We start from the raw sequence: 16,661 nt of genomic DNA on the forward strand, positions 1-16,661 counted from the left end.
TACCTGGGAAGATCACCTGTTACACCTGGAGTTAGTGCTGCAGAGGTTAAGTGCAGCAGGGCTAACAGTAAAGGCCAGCAAGTGTCAGCTGGGTAGCCCAGAAATAAAATACTTGGGTCACATGGTAGGGGGAGGAGTGATAAAACCCCTGGAGGCCAAAATAGAAGCAGTTCGTGATTGGCCTAGACCCAACACCAAGAAAAAAGTCAAATCATTTCTTGGGTTGGTGGGCTACTACAGAAAGTTCATCCCGAGGTTTAGCGAGATTGCGGCTCCGCTGACCGATCTGACGAGGAAGAAGGCTGATGACCGCATCCCGTGGACCAGCGACTGTGAGGAGGCGTTCCAGAGGTTGAAGGAGGCGTTAATCAACTATCCTGTCCTGCGTGCTCCAGACTTCGACCGGGAGTTCATCATCTACACCGATGCGTCTAACAGCGGGGTAGGAGCAGTTCTGTGCCAGGAGGATGAGAATGGTGACCAGCATCCAGTGTCCTACCTGAGTAGGAAACTTCAAAAAGGTGAGAGACATTTGGCAACCGTGGAGAAGGAGTGTTTGGCCATAGTCTACGCGATCCAGAAGGCCAAGCCTTACATCTGGGGAAGACATTTTATTCTGTGTACTGACCATTCACCATTGCAATGGTTAAAGACAATGAAAACCCACAATAGCAAACTTATGAGGTGGGCTTTAAACCTACAGGACTATGACTTTGAAGTGAAGGTGGTCAGAGGGTCAGTGAACTGTGTTGCTGACGCCTTATCAAGAAGACCTGAAGAATGAAGACGGCGAAAGAACATGGACTATGTGTATATAGTGATGACAAAAAGTAAAATGTACCTGGTTTTGAATTTGGTTTGTATGAATAAAGGTAAATTGATGTATTGTTAATGGTAAATGTTTAAATGCATAATTGCTATGGTTTAACTTAGAATGTAAGTATGAGTAAGTATTATATGGTATGTATAACTGTTGTTGTGTATTTTATTCAGGTTGTTTTTTGGTGAAAAGCACGTTAGCTTTCCCCCTACAAAACAACTTATAAAGAGGGGAGGTGTTACATACAGCACTGATGTTACCTGTCTGTCATGGGTTTGGAGGGAAAGTTCCATCCTATGGGGAGTGGAAGGCGGGACATCAGGAGGAGGGGCTGTACTGTATATAAATGTGAAGCCTGTGAGACACTGTGAGACACTGGGTTGTGACGAAGCAGCAGCTGGGAAGAAGAAGCTGTTGTGGGAGTCTGTGTGTCAGACAGGGTACTTCTGTGTGTCAGAGTACCAACCTGATAGGTTCAGGTGTCTGTTGGTTAGCCAGAACTGATAGGTTCAGGGTCTGTGCTTCAAGTTAAGGGTTCTGGGTGAACCAAACTGTATGCTTGTATGAGTGAGAATAAGCCACGTTACTTTATCTTATTCACCTGATTGTTTTATTTTTCCCTGTGTGTATTTAAATAAACCTTATTCTTTTTATTGTTCAAAAATCCATCCCTGGTCTGTGTGACTTCTTATAGGGAATGGTTGGTGGCAGCTTAGTGTAACTGTGTGACATATCCCAGTAGGTCTGGGTTTGTCACACTTGGTACCAGCTCAAGTCTTCTCAACTCCCAGATACAGATGCAGACACAAACTCTACTTAGCACACAGCCGATAGAAACAAGATCATAGGAGAGCAGACAAATTCATTCCAATTTATTTTCGTCAAATAGCATGTTCCTGTTTAAACAGTTCTCACAGGAAAAATACGGTTTCAGGGATGTTTTGAGATGTATGTAAAATGCTTCTTGGTCAGTACGCTAAGCTTTTGCTGTGAACAGCCCATTGATGAGAGAATACAGTGTGCTTCCCCCCCCCCCCGGCTGCCTTTTACCCCCAAATGTGAATTTGCTGCCTATTATTCAATGCTGTTTTGTTAAATTAGGGAACAGAGAGTGTTTTATTCTTTCCCAGAAATGCCCTTTCAGATTCTGTAATTGCATGTTCTGATTCTCAGGAAACAAGAGAAGATCGAAATCAGTCACGACTGGACTCCATGGTGCTGCTCATTCTGAAACTGGACCAGCTTGATCAGGATATTGAGAATGCTCTCACTTTAGGGAGCTTGCCATCATCCAGCCCACTGACACACACCCGGAGACCCATACCTGTGAGCTTGTTTGTTTACTCATATTTTATTCCAGTTGTATATTTATTGGTCCCATTCTTCCATGCTGTCTCCTTTCCTGACCTGACCCATCCTGTCCCATTTTTTCTGACTTTCTTGCTATTATGTTGTCTGTGTTTTCAGCATGTGCACAAAAAGTAAAAGGAGTCTGTTTGCCCTCCAGTTTCCTAGTTTCAAGCTTCTAATCGATTCCTTCCCTTAGCTTCCCTCTACACTCCTCCTTGACAAAACATAACAGAGGCACAAAGTTCAAAAGATATCAGGTGTCTTCCAAAGTGTCTGTTTTAAAAGGCAGTCAGACTATGTTCTGATGGAATTTAAATTGAATCTGAAAGAGAAGGTGCTGAAAACTTTCATTCCTTATGACCTTATTTCCTAAATCCATTGTTTCCAGCAGGGAACCCCTTGTGAGCTGTTTACATATTTTGTCTCTCATAAAATAATATTCTGGCAATACCAAATTGTTTTTCATGTAGGATAAAGATGTTATCCGGCAGAGCTGTATTTTGTGACATGGAAAGGGATGGGAGAGAACACAGTTTCTGTAACATTGTACTGTTTTTAAAAGTAATGTTCAAATGGTTGGGAATAAGTAGATACAACTTTTCAGGACATAGTTCATGCTTTTGCACAGCTCTTGTTCGTTGTTTAATTTGTTGGCTGGTTTTGAAATACTGTACTTGCATCACAATGCTACCTTTCAAGGAACAGCTCTCCTAAGACAGCTTATAAAGACAATTAGTCTTCTGTATGTGCAGGATAACTGGACTATAGACATGTGTAGCAGGAACCTTATGTTTCCCAATAATTGACTGTTCAAGCAGTGCTTCTAGTCAAGTGCTCTAGGGGCTCTTCATCTCCCTATCCAACCATTTCTACCCGTTCTGCCACTCCCATCCACCAATACTGCTCAAAGACCTTAATGCCTTCCCCCAGTCTGCCTCTACCTCCATCCATGAACGATCCCTTACCCAAACTATGTTACGGAAAGCAGTCATTATAAGCTGAAATCCATTTGTGTATCAGAGGCCTGGTTCCAGGAAACCTTTGTGTTACGGTAGCGGTGACATCATCTGCCCATCATTGCTGTGGCTGCGTGTCATCTGCCAATGGCGTGACGGGAGGTGGGACATAAGAGGGTGGAGCTAGGGTATTTAAGGGGGAGTGAATGAGGTATGAGTCAGATAGGGTTTGAGATAGGGACTTGATAGAGTCTGGTTAGGGACTTAGGGAGTTAGGGCTTGTACATGTTGTGTAGTACTGTGCTATATATAGAGTGAAGGTCTGAGAGAGAGTATGTGTGTGGGTACTTTATTATACTGATTGCCTTTTATTTTAATTATTATAGTGATTTACCATTCCTTTTGTTATTATCAATAAACATAAGTTTTTATTTTAAAAATCATACTTTTGTCTGAAGAGTTTTATGAGGGAATGGTTGGTGGCAGCGTGAATAAAGTGAGGGTGTGAGAGTGACGTGGCAGCTCCTTTGTGATGTGAGAGGAGGCTGTCACAATAAAACTGGTGTCCAGCGGTTGGGATACGAGTTGTCCAGTAAAGCCTTGGCCAAAGTGACCAGAGCAATTTCAGTTAGGGTCACCTGAAGTGAAGAGCGTGATTAACTCTCTAGGATTTGACTCAAGGGGAGCAAATCTAGTGGAGAGGCGCTTGAGCTTCAGTGTGGGAGAACTGAGATAGGAGCTCTGTGGTGTCCATTTTGTGAGGGAGAGTGGCCCAAAAGCAGAGGCTGTGGTGGTTTGGTCAGCGTGTCCAGAGTTAGGAGAACTCTGTGGGGACACAGACCAAGGGCAGCAAAGCTGAGGGATTTCCATTTTAATCAGCAGAACCTAAGTGTGGGTAGAGCTGTATTAAAATTAAAGTGGTGCCAAAGGCAGATTAATAAAGTATCCTTAGTTTGGCAAGGGGCCCAGTATAAGGGGTAGAAGACGCCAAAGAAGTGGAGTTACAGTTACCAGCTCACAGCTAGGCCAGCTGGTGTACTCTGCAACTAAATATCAGACCTTAGCACAGGAAGAAAAAAAAGTGATTTAAACTGAGGCTTGAAAATAGAACAGAGCCTTTTTTGTGATAAATATGCTCTTAACTCGCAGTAAGAAAACTGAAATTGAACTGAGATCTGCTGAGATGGCAGCCAGTTCAGACAAAGAGTCTAGTGGGAGAGAGGAAAGATTTTCCTCAGCGCAAGAGGAAGAGTCCTCTAGAGGAGATTGATCAGATCTCAGAAAATTGGAATTAGCACAGCAAGAACATGAATTCAGAATAAAACAACTAGATATTGAGGAAAGAATGAAGCAGCTAGAATTAGAAAGAGAAAAATATGAGGCCAAGGTCAGGCAAAGAAAGCTAGATTTTGAACAATGGAAGTTGCAGCACAGAGCTAAGATTGAAGAAAAATTAAAAGAAATAAGAGTTTGGTTTGAGGAAAAGAGGTTACAGATCACGGCTGAGTTTGAGGCTAAGCAAAAGGAACTAGATTTGAAAATAAAAGCGGAAAAATTGCAGCTAAAAAAGAAACAAATGAAATTATCAGCCCAAAATAAAAGTGCTAATAATGATTCAAATCCTGAGAGAAACATATCTAAATCCGCTGAATGTATAAAAGTAGAACAAAACTCAAGTTATTCTGAGGGAAAAAATATGAGAAAAACATGGGAAGACCACCCTAAATATTACAAAGGGCAAGTTAAAAGCCAGCAAAAAGTGGGCGGCCATTTTGTTGGAAAGCCTTCAGAACAGGGCCAAGCCAAGAGCCAGATTTTGGAGGGAAAAGAAAAATTGGCTGGGAAAAGCTCATGGAGTGACCGAATTTGTTTCAACTGCCAAGAGAGGGGCCATAAAGCCTCCCAGTGTACTAAAACAAAAGAAAATAAAGAAATTTTACCTCAGAAAATGAATTTAAACAAGGCTGAGTCTGTTTACGGTATTCAGAATGGTCAGATGGCTCCCCCTAGAGAAGAGCCTGTTGTCATGGAAACAACAGCAGAGGCAGCAGAGCTCTCTGAAATGGATATTTTTAGTGGAGAGGTCTCAAGTTATGACGATAATATTCCTATCGCTAAAATAAAACACTGTCTATATATAAAAACTGATTCCCAGTTATTTGAATCAGCTGGCAACGTTACTGATTTTCAAGAGAGAGAAGAAAATATACCCCAAGCTGGGGCATTTTCTCTAGAAATACCTCAGAAAAGTATATGTTCCCAAGAGCAGCTAGCAGATCCCACTTTAAAAGGCTGTTTTGATAAAGTGGCTAGTAGAGAATTATCCCCTGAATCCCCTGAACATTTCCTTATTAAACATGGTTTGCCATACAGAGAAACACTGATGAATATTTCAAAAAGGGGAAATGAGATTAGAAGCAAGTTAGTTGTACCAGATAAATATTGTTCAATGATTTTGGAAATGGGACATTCAGACATAGTTGATGCACATTTGGGTATAAATAAAACCACACAGAGAATAACCCAGAACTTTTACTGGCTTGAATTAGGAAAACAAATTTAAAATTTCTGTCAGAAATTTGATTTGTGCCAGAAACAGAACTATAACAGTGACAAGACCATGGTTAAGCTGTGCCCTTTACCAGTAATTTCAACACCTATTAAAAGTATTGAAGCAGACATTATAGAACCATCGTTTGCCTCCAGACTTATAGAGAGATGGTGGCAGATTTGTGGAGTAATACATGTGAAAGCTTCTCCTTATCATCAGCAGAGTGATGGATTATCGGAGCAGTTTGGTGGGACCATTCCAACTGAACTGTTAATAGAGGGGATGGTGAAAGGTCCATGTAGAGTTATTCATGAAATAGGTGACCTTAGTTCCATTAGTGAGGGAGATGAGCACTTGGGCAGGAAGATGGTCCATGTAAATGCCCTTAAGCCATATTGTAGAGAAGGAAAAATGTGCTGTTTACAATGAAAGCAGCTGATAAAGGAGAACATGAGTTACCCTTCTGGGAAGGGAGGGGTCAGCCAAAGTTCAACCCAGAGGCGGTGAAGATCAGCCCTGCCTTATCCATAAAACAGCAGAGGGATCTAAAAACATTGGTTAATAAGCATCAACAGGTTTTCTCAAACAAACCTGATGTAGCCAAGGGAGTGTTACTTTGAATAAATATGGGTAGTGCACCCCCACAGGCTGTAACCCCATACAAAGTAACCCGTGATAGTGTTCTCCCCCATAGGGAAAACAATGTTGAGAATGTATCTGTGAGACAATATGTAGAGGTGGAGAAAGGCATCCACTCTGAGGCTTTAAAGAGGGACGCCTCCAGAGATGGTCAGGTGGAGGGGAGGAAATTGCCTGTCCTTTCCCCAAATGAGATGATGAAGCCGCAAGCCAGAAAGAGAGCTGGCTTCACTATGATACATCCATCTGATGACATCCCGGGGTCAACCGAGTGGCCGATGACCGCCAGACGATGGAAGAGGTTGCAGATGAAGGAGCCTGTGGACGACAGAGAGACTCCTGAGTGCCAGCAGTCGTATATCCAGCTGAAAGAGGTGGTAACATCCAGACCAGTCTTCATTACGCCTGGTTACCACTATGGGTCCACCTTCATTTCAAATGCTGTGAAATATGGACTTGGAGAGGTGAGGTGGTGCGCTGATGACTGCGAGAGTGAGCATGCTTTGGACATTGATAACCTGGACTTTGCAAAAGAGACTCAAATCTTGCCTTGAAAGCCAAACGAGTGACAGAAGGAGACTGGACAGTTGTAATTGTCATTAAAATCTGCATCTCCATGGACATTAACGTGCTTTAATATTGCAGGACTATGATTTTGAGGTTAAGGTTGTCAGAGGGACTATGAACTGCGTTGCTGACGCCTTATCCTGAAGACCCGACGACAACGGTTGAACTAATATGGACTCTTGTAATAACTTTTAAAAGTTATAAAGTGTGTTGTTATTTCTATATGGTTTATGTATATATGTACGCAATTGCTTATTTGAATGTAAGTGTATATGTTAATCGATACAGTTGTGCATAAATGTGTTTAATATGGTTGTGGTAAGTGGTAATGTGATATGCAATGTTTTGTTTTATGTGCAGTTGTTTTGGGGTGAAAAGCACCTTAGCTTTCCCCCCACAAAACAACTTTTATAAGGGGGGAGGTAATGTTACGGTAGCGGTGACATCATCTGCCCATCATTGCTGTGGCTGCGTGTCATCTGCCAATGGCGTGACGGGAGGTGGGACATAAGAGGGTGGAGCTAGGGTATTTAAGGGGGAATGTATGAGTTGTGAGTCAGATAGGGTTTGAGATAGGGACTTGATAGGGTCTGGTTAGGGACTTAGGGAGTTAGGGCTTGTACATGTTGTGTAGTACTGTGCTATATATAGAGTGAAGGTCTGAGAGAGAGTATGTGTGTGGGTACTTTATTATACTGATTGCCTTTTATTTTAATTATTATAGTGATTTACCATTCCTTTTGTTATTATCAATAAACATAAGTTTTTATTTTAAAAATCATACTTTTGTCTGAAGAGTTTTATGAGGGAATGGTTGGTGGCAGCGTGAATAAAGTGAGGGTGTGAGAGTGACGTGGCAGCTCCTTTGTGATGTGAGAGGAGGCTGTCACACTTTGTTTTTCAGCAATCATATTTGCAAATAAAGTCCATGTGACTTCCTGATGACAAATTGCAAACCAAACAAAAAAGCAAGCTAATTTACAAGCTTTTTGCAAACTGTGTTAGCCTTTGACATCAAAAAATGAGAACCACTCCCAAGGTTCCAAGATGAAAGGGATCCCTAAGGAACCTCAGAATATGGGAGGAGGGATAGGAAAGTTTACATTAAAGATTAAAGTCTGTATCTGATGACATCATGATCCTGTATTTATGCAGATTAGCACAACAGGATTCTAGCCAATGTGTCACTAACCTGTTGCCAACACATTAGTGTCATATTATGCACATATTAGTTACATAATGTCTAAACACCTGCTGACAATTTATGCATAAATTGGTGAAATTGTATTAGTCACAATGACAAATTGCTACTGTTTAATGATATTCCAGTTACATTCCTCATTGTGTACTCTTGTGTAATTGGGTGTGTAATATGGGATATAACTAGCATCCCAATGATTAGCAGCAATTTGCAAGGGAATTTTGGTCAACGGTAATGTGTTAGCATTGCATGGCTAAGTGTATGGGCCACCAAAATTATGAATAACTTTAATATATTGTACTTTTTACAAGTAATGAGTAATATTAATGCTTGGCCATTTTTGCTCATGTTTCTATAAGCTCTGGTTCCATCCAAATATCCAAGTCAGCACCAAAATTTCAGGAAGAGCCCAGTGTGATTCAGTTTACTTCAGATACGCTCACTTTTCCTAAGACTAGCCTTGAATTATTTCAGAGCAGCTCACTTCAATTTGGGATTTACCCAAACCGAATGCACAGCCCCATGTGAAATGCTTGTGGAAGGATCTGAGAATCTCAGCAGCTTTCTCTTTCAGGTATGGTTTAGACCAGGTCCTCAGATGTTTTTTGAATATATAACCCCAAAGCCCTGACAATTGGATATGCTAGATGGCACTTCTGGGAGCTGAATTCAGTCATCTAGGGACGCAATCCTACAACCAGTTGTTTAGAATAGCCATTCTCAATGGGGGCCCTATGGCCCCCTGCACGGGCTTGGCACATTTGAAGGGAGCCGCAGACTGGAAACATTTCCTCACACACCATCTTATGAGGTCTGTTATGCAACTTATACAATCCTGATTTGGCCTGTATTTCTTTCGTATTGTGTTTATGGCTGTGCCCCCCCCCAAAAAAAAGGTTGAGAGCGGTTGGTTTCAATATCTTGATTTTCTGCCCTCTGAAGTTTTCCACATCTGCACGACAGTGTGTTATTCGGCAGGTTATGGAGCTTGATCAAAGCACAAGGGAAGGGCTTCTGCTTCCTCTCCTTCTGTTGGCCTCACCTATGGCATTTGGTAAGTGGTGAGAAGAGGAATGTCAGCTGAAACTTTATCCAAGCCCAAAGGAAAGATGCCTCTTTGATGCTTCTTCTCCCTCTGGTGGCCTCAGCCATTCATTTCAACACATATTGACATTTTCAACAATCATTTCAACATCCATCAGTTCTAATTCATTTAGTGGTTCTCCCAGAAAAAATGTGTGTATGTCCATAATGCTTCTTGTACAGAGGGATCGTGATCACTCTGAACTGTGTTTAATCATGGAAAAATTGTTTTGTTCATCCCTGCAATAAACTTACTTTTCTAGTGGCAGAGGGAATAGTCACAGCAGAGGGATGTATACACTGAGGCCCAACTCTAGTTGCTAGTCCAGCTAGAGTAGGCTCATTAAATCAATTATCAACACTTGTGTAAAACCTGTTGACACAGAGCTAAACCCTAGCATTGGATTTAGTCTTATACAGTGGTGCCTCGCTAGATGATGATAATCCGTTCCACTGAAATCGCTGTTTAGCGAAATAATTGTCTAGCAAAAAGCATTTCCCCATTGGAATGCATTGAAACCTGTTTAATGCGTTCCAATGGGGAAGAATCATCGTTGTCTAGCAAAGATCGGCCATAGGAAAGCCACTTTGCGAACCACCGATCATCTGTTTAAATCGCTGTCTTGCAAAGCTTGGGTCCTGAAAACACCTGTTTTGCAAGCGCGGAGGAAGCTGTCAAAATCATTGTCTAGCGAAAATCAGTTTCCAAAGCACGGACCAAACATTGTCCAGCAAAATTCCCCCATACGAATCACTGTATTGCGAATTGCTTTAGCAATCGCAAAAAGTCAATGTCTAGCGAAAAAACTGTCATGCGGGGTAACTGTCTAGCGAGGCACCACTGTATATACAAGGTGTTCCACTTCATGGATTGCTGCCTTGTTGTGGCGAAGGGGCTTGAGTAATTCAGAGAAGCTATGGGCTATGCTGTGCAGGGACACTCAAGACGGACAGGTCATAGTGGAGAGTTCTGACTAAATGCGATCCACCTGAAGCAGGAACTGTCAAGTCACTCCAGTATCTTTGCAAAGAAACTGCATGGACAGAAACAAAAGGCTAAAAGATATGACGCTGGAAGATGAGCCCCTCAGGTCAGAAGGCGTCCAACATGCTACTGAGGAAGAGCGGAGGACAAGTACAAGTAGCTCCAGAACTAATGAAGTGGTTGGGCTGAAGCCGAAAGGACGCTCAGCTGCAGATGTGCCTGGAAGTGAAAAGAAAGTCCAATGCTGCAAAGAAAAATACTGCATAGGAACCTGGAATGTAAGATCTATGAACCTTGGTAAGCTGGTCATGGTCAAACAGAAGATGGCAAGAATAAACATTGACATCCTGGGCGTCAGTGAACTAAAATGGACGGGAATGGGCAAATTCAATTCAGACAATATTACATATACTATTGTGGGCAAGAATCCTGTAAAAGAAATGGAGTAGCCCTCATAGTCAACAAAGGAGTGGGAAAAGCTGTACTGGGATATAATCTCAAAAATGATAGAATGATTTCAATACGAATCCAAGGCAGACCTTTCAACATCACAGTAATCCGCCTTGGAGTTCAAAACGAAGCAGTGCAAAGGCTAATAGAGTTTTGTCAAGAGAACAACCTGGTCGTCACAAACACTCTTTTCCAACAACACAAGAGGCGAGTCTACACATGGACATCACCAGATGGGCAATACCGAAATCAGATTGATTATATTCTCTGCAGCCAAAGATGGAGAAGCTCTATACAGGCAGCAAAAACAAGACATAGAGCTGATTGAGGCTCTGATCATCAGCTTCTTATAGCAAAACTCAAGCTTAAATTGAAGAAAGTAGGAAAAACCACTGGGCTACTCGGGTATAATCTAAACCAAATCCCTTATGAATACACAGTGGAAGTGAAGAACAGATTTAAGGAACTAGATTTGGTGGACAGAGTGCCTGAAGAACTTTGGATAGAAGTTCATAACATTGTACAGGAGGCAGCAACATAAACCATCCCTAAGAAAAGGAAATGTAAGAAAGCAAAGTGGCTGTCCAACGAGGCCTTACAAATAGCAGAGAAGATAAGGGAAACAAAATGCAAGGGAAATAGGGAAAGTTACAGAAAATTGAATGCAGACTTCCAAAGAATAGCAAGGAGAGACAAGAGGGCCTTCTTAAATGAACAATGCAAAGAACTAGAGGAAAATAATAGAAAGGGAAAAACCAGAGATCTGTTCAAGAGAATTGGAGATATTAAAGGAACATTTTGTGCAAAAATGAACATGATAAAGGACAAAAGTGGTAAGGACCTAACAGAAGCAGAAGGTATCAAGAAGAGGTGGCAAGACTACACAGAGGAGTTATACCAGAAAGATTTGGATATCCAGGACAACCCAGATAGTGTGGTTGCTGACCTTGAGCCAGACATCCTGGAGAGTGAGGTCAAGTGGGCCTTAGAAAGCATGGCTAACAACAAGGCCAGTGGAGGTGATGGCATTCCAGTCGAACTATTTAAACTCTTAAAAGATGAGGCTGTTAAGGTGCTACATTCAATACGCCAACAAACTGGGAAAACTCAACAGTGGCCAGGGGATTGGAAAAGATCAGTCTACCAATCCCAAAGAAGGGCAGTGCCAAAGAATGCTCCAACTGCTGTACAATTGCACTTATTTCACACACTAGCAAGGTTATGCTCAAAATCCTCCAAGGTAGGCATCAGCAGTATGTGGACTGAGAACTCCCAGAAGTACAGGTTGGATTTTGAATGGGCAGAGGAACTAGAAACCAAATTGCGAACATGCACTGGATTATGAAGAAAGCCAGAGAGTTCCAGAAAAACATCTACTTCTGCTTCATTGACTATGCAAAAGCCTTTGACTGTGTAGACCACAGCAAACTATGGCAAGTTCTCAAAGAAATGGGAGTGCCTGACCTCCTTATCTATCTCCTGAGAAAACTATACATGGCACAGGAAGCAACAGTTAGAACTGGATGTGGAACAACTGATTGGTTCAAAATTGCGAAAGGAGTATGACAAGGTTGTATATTGTCCCCCAGCTTATTTAACTTATATGCAGAATACATCATGCAAAAGGCCGGATGGAGGAATCCCAAACTGGAATTAAATTGCCGGAAGAAATATCAACAACCTCTGATATACAGATGATACCACTCTGATGGCAGAAAGTGAGGAGGAAATAAGGAACCTTGTAATGAGGGTGAAAGAGGAGAGTGCAAAAAATGATCTGAAGCGAAACATAAAAAAAACACTACGATCATGGCCCTGGCAAATAGAAGGGGAAGAAATGGAGGCAATGATAGATTTTACTTTCTTGGGCTCCATGATCACTGCAGATGGTGACAGCAGCCAGGAAATTAAAAGACACCTGCTTCTTGGGAGGAAAGCAAAGACAAACCTTGACAGCATCTTAAAAAGCAGAGACATCGCCTTGCCGACAAAAGTCCGAATAGTCAAAGCTATGGTTTTTCCAGTACTGATGTATGGAAGTGAGAGCTTGACCATAAAGAAAGCCGACCGCCGAAGAATTGATGCTTTTATTATTTTATTTATTGCATTTATACCCCGCCTATCTAGTCAAACGACCACTCCACCATATATAACAACATATAAAATATAACAAAATTTTTAAACATCAATAGACAAGTTATTCAAGATGGAAAAAGAGGGAGAGAAACATATAAGAAGAAAAAGAAATCAAGATTTTGAATTGTGGTGCTGGAGGAGGCTCTTGAGAGTCCCCTGGACTGCAAGAACAAACCTATCCATTCTAAAGGAAATCAACCTTGAGTGCTCACTGGAAGGACAGATCTTGAAGCTGAGGCTCCAATACTTTGGACAGTGTCATCGAAACTACCAACATGAATTTGACCCAACTCCAGGAGGCAGTGGAAGACAGGAGGGCTTGGCGTGCTCTGGTCCACGGGGTCACAAAGAGTCAGACACAACTAAATGACTAAACAACCAAAATGAAATAACCCTTCCTGCAGTCCTAGAAAGCTGCTGCCAATTTAGAGTTCATGATCTTGAGTTATATGGACCAGTGGTCAGATTCAGAAGCAAATTTCTTTGTACTTATCAAGGGAAGTTAATTCATTGTCAGAAAGTTACTTTTTTGGACAACAATGTTCAGATTCCCTGCACAAATATGTTTTAAAGGGGTTGTCAGTGCTGTGTAGGACTTAGTGCCAGTTATTCAACAAGCAAGCAGAACATGGAAGGTGTGACTGTGTGCAGCTGTGCTACTTTCTGGCTCTCCATGTAAAGGGAAACAAAGGGCTTGAAACCCTGGGACAAGGATGTTACCAAGTGTTCAGTTTTTCTGTTTTTCTGGGTCTTTTTTAAAAAAATAAAAAAGAGGCTTCACCTGCAACAAGGTTCCACATTATATCACTCCAGCTGCATAATGATTTCCAGATGTTAGGGAAAGTTTCAAATGCTTTCAAAAACAAAAGGTGGGGACAGAGCACAAGATGCACAAGAAAGGAAATAGTGAGAGAAAACATGTCAGAATTCTGAATTGCCTGACTCCTAAAGAAAGCTAAATTTGTTTTCCTTATTTAAGCGCTTTGAAGCTTTGATCTATAAGACACTTAACAGTGTCAGGACAGGAGTTATCGGATACCAGTGTTATTGGCAATAAGGACAAAGAGGAGAAAGAAAAGGAACGGACTGTACACCTTAAAAATAATGTATGCCTTTATGTACATTTCCTTTAGCTAATGCCATTAATAGTAGCTTAAACAATATATCAAGCCACTGGTGTATTTTTTTTAAAGGATTTGGAATCATATCCTGAAAGTGGAGCAGATACCTCTACACTGAGCCATCAGCAAACAAACATACCACCGCCACCTCCTCCTCCTCCTCCCTGTGGTGCTGACCAAGCATTTCCTATACCAATGGCTGGATCTGGAGCAAAACCAAAGAGTGGGGTGAGTTTACAGATTATTCTTATATGCTCCAAAAGTTTTGATATCAAGAGACTAGAAATAAGAAAGTGGCTAGGCCTATTGTACATGGGGATATGGACTAGAGTGTCTTACTTTGTCTATTGTTTGTACAGAATATATTCTGAAAAGCTTGGAAAATTCACTTGGAGAAGTCAATGTTTTGGGCTGCAATTCCCAGAATACCCCAGGCGGCCATACTGGGTGGGCGTTCTGTGAGTTGCATCCTCCAAAAAAGTAACTTGTCCAAGCTCAGCTAGGAATGCTCTGGAGAAAACTGATGATACTAACTCCTCATTTATTACTATATTTTTCATGAAACCTATGGAACAGTATGTTTTTCATTAAAGTAGGGGTCATTTCCTGGGATGTACGATGTAATCATTTTTCACACTAGATCTTGTCATGAGAAAAATGTTCCTGTTCATGATTAACAACCTCGTCATTTCACAGAGCAGACTGTGGGTGAGACTACGTATAATGTGGGAGAGTTGTGTGTTATCTGTATCGGCAGTAAGAAATACCCAGAATTATAGAACAGGGCTGGACATGACGGATGTTTGTGTCCCTCTTTCTTCATCTGAACAGTTTGGTTCCATATTGCCTTGTTTCTCTTTAAATTGCACTAGTGTTTTCCAGCACTGGTAAAACTCCATGCCTCCATTGACTTTAAGTTGCATGGTCTTCTACCATATGAAAATAGTGAAAATAATGTACAGTAGTTCTTAGTGGAGTACAAGCAAAACAAAATAATTTATGCTTTGCAGGTCTTTGTGAATGTTGGTGGGAGAGCACACCAAAGCAGGAACTGCCAGTGTTGCTTTTACCTTGGATTTCTTAGCTTTGATATACAATTTTATGTGTTATTACACTATAATAATAATTTAATGATAATACAAAGGTGTTTAGCAATAACATTTTAACAACTAACAGAGCTGATCTCTATGATTATGTGTGGCCACATTTCTGTGCATGCCTTTTGATTCTGAGTGTATATGAATATACTCTCTTGGGAGGAGCAATTCATCAAGGTCCATAGGGGAAAATGAGGGGAATTACTAGGCCAGCAGCTTAAGCTGAGTCACATTCTGGGCCTCAAAAGTGAACATGTCTAACTGTAAACTATACTGGAACATATCATATCTCTTTGCCAAGACATTTGTTGCCCATCGTGTTTCAAATGGAATATTTATAATCAGACAAGCGCACATACATTCTCTGCACGAGTCCCTCAGGGGGCATTCTATATTACATACCTCCTCACTGCTAGACTTGGCATGACTTCTGAAGTCAGTTTTCTATCCTGAAGAGAAGAGTGTGCCTGTCTCTCAACCGGTCTCCACCAAACTCCAAGACTATGGAGCCTAGGCACCAAAACATGGAGATCCTGAGGGATGCATCTTTGTGTTATTTTGTCACCATGCTCCTCAAAAATAAGAGGACTTCTCAGGAGCTGAAAGCAGGAAACCATGAGGTTTAGTCCAAATACTTCCAGCTGGTTTTTGAGGGTGCTACCACCAGTCCACTTCTCTTCAGGGCATCCTCAGTGCTACAATAACACAGACTCCTATGTGGCCCATCTGCCTCATGTACCTTATGAATGACTGTTTGGGTGAGCAGGTGTGTGCATCTATATCTATATGTAAGGAACGAATGGGACTATAAATTCTTGTTGCCTGTTGTGTGGAGAAGAAAAAGGAGGCAGTAAAGAGGGGGAAGTTAAATGACTGGTGGAGTGGACAGAGAAAAAACTGAGAAAGAGAAATAGTGGAATATACTTTTGCTGTACTAGGCAGGGTTTTATTTGAATTGTGGCTATTCTATGTATATTTCCACCATCAACTGGTCTGGATTGCCATGTTTCATTTAAAAGGAACAAGATGTATCTGAACTGTACAGCTTTATTAGTTTTTAGTGGTCATTGTTCATCCTCAATTATTGAATTTGTATTGTATTGATGCACTTAGAAGACAACAAGATACCCTGAGAAGAGAGAAACTAAGGATTTAATCAGTTTAATTCTTTAATATACAGAGGAACTTCGAATAACTTAAATCAGAACTGACAGGGCGAAGTTTACGTGCCTTGTACTGTGAGTCTAAGGTTTTATGTTGCTGTTGACTGTTAACTGCATTGATATGATAGTATAAAAATAACTTTTACACTAAGTTGTTCAGCAAAGACAATTCTCTTTCTTATCTGTGTGCACCTACATTAAAACAAACAAACAGGGATATTACCCAAAGAGACAAATCCTTTGATTTAAAGGAAATTATTATAACTCAAACTATAACTCCCAAAGCAAATAAATTCAGATCAGCCTCCTTCATTATTCTAAGCATGGTAAATTTGAGCACATTCTTTGATTTCCTAAAAGGGAAACAAAACCTTTGCTAACTTAGAATTCAGTCCATTAAACACAAAGTTCCTTCCTTCAAATACAGACCTGTTGGGATGGACTAGTAGAAGACTGTCCTACAAATCTGTTGTTTGCTGGTGTTGATATTATTGAAGCCTGTGATTCATTTCAGCATTTCCATATAGGATTTGCATAATGAG

At 41.2% G+C, this 16,661-nt stretch overlaps 1 protein-coding gene across 2 annotated transcripts in view; it reads left to right on the top strand.

Moving 5' to 3' along the window:
- Positions 1-16,661, top strand: part of LOC144589603 (rho GTPase-activating protein 7-like) — a 144,376-nt gene that overhangs the window by 83,207 nt on the left and 44,508 nt on the right. For both annotated transcript variants that reach the window (XM_078394646.1, XM_078394645.1), the window contains exons 3-4: positions 1,994-2,146; positions 13,932-14,087. In XM_078394646.1, the coding sequence (XP_078250772.1) occupies positions 1,994-2,146; positions 13,932-14,087 (309 nt within the window). The remainder of the gene's footprint in view (positions 1-1,993; positions 2,147-13,931; positions 14,088-16,661) is intronic.

This window comes from Pogona vitticeps, chromosome 5, assembly GCF_051106095.1.
Source record: "Pogona vitticeps strain Pit_001003342236 chromosome 5, PviZW2.1, whole genome shotgun sequence".
In the NCBI taxonomy this organism is placed as follows: Eukaryota; Metazoa; Chordata; class Lepidosauria; order Squamata; family Agamidae; genus Pogona; species Pogona vitticeps.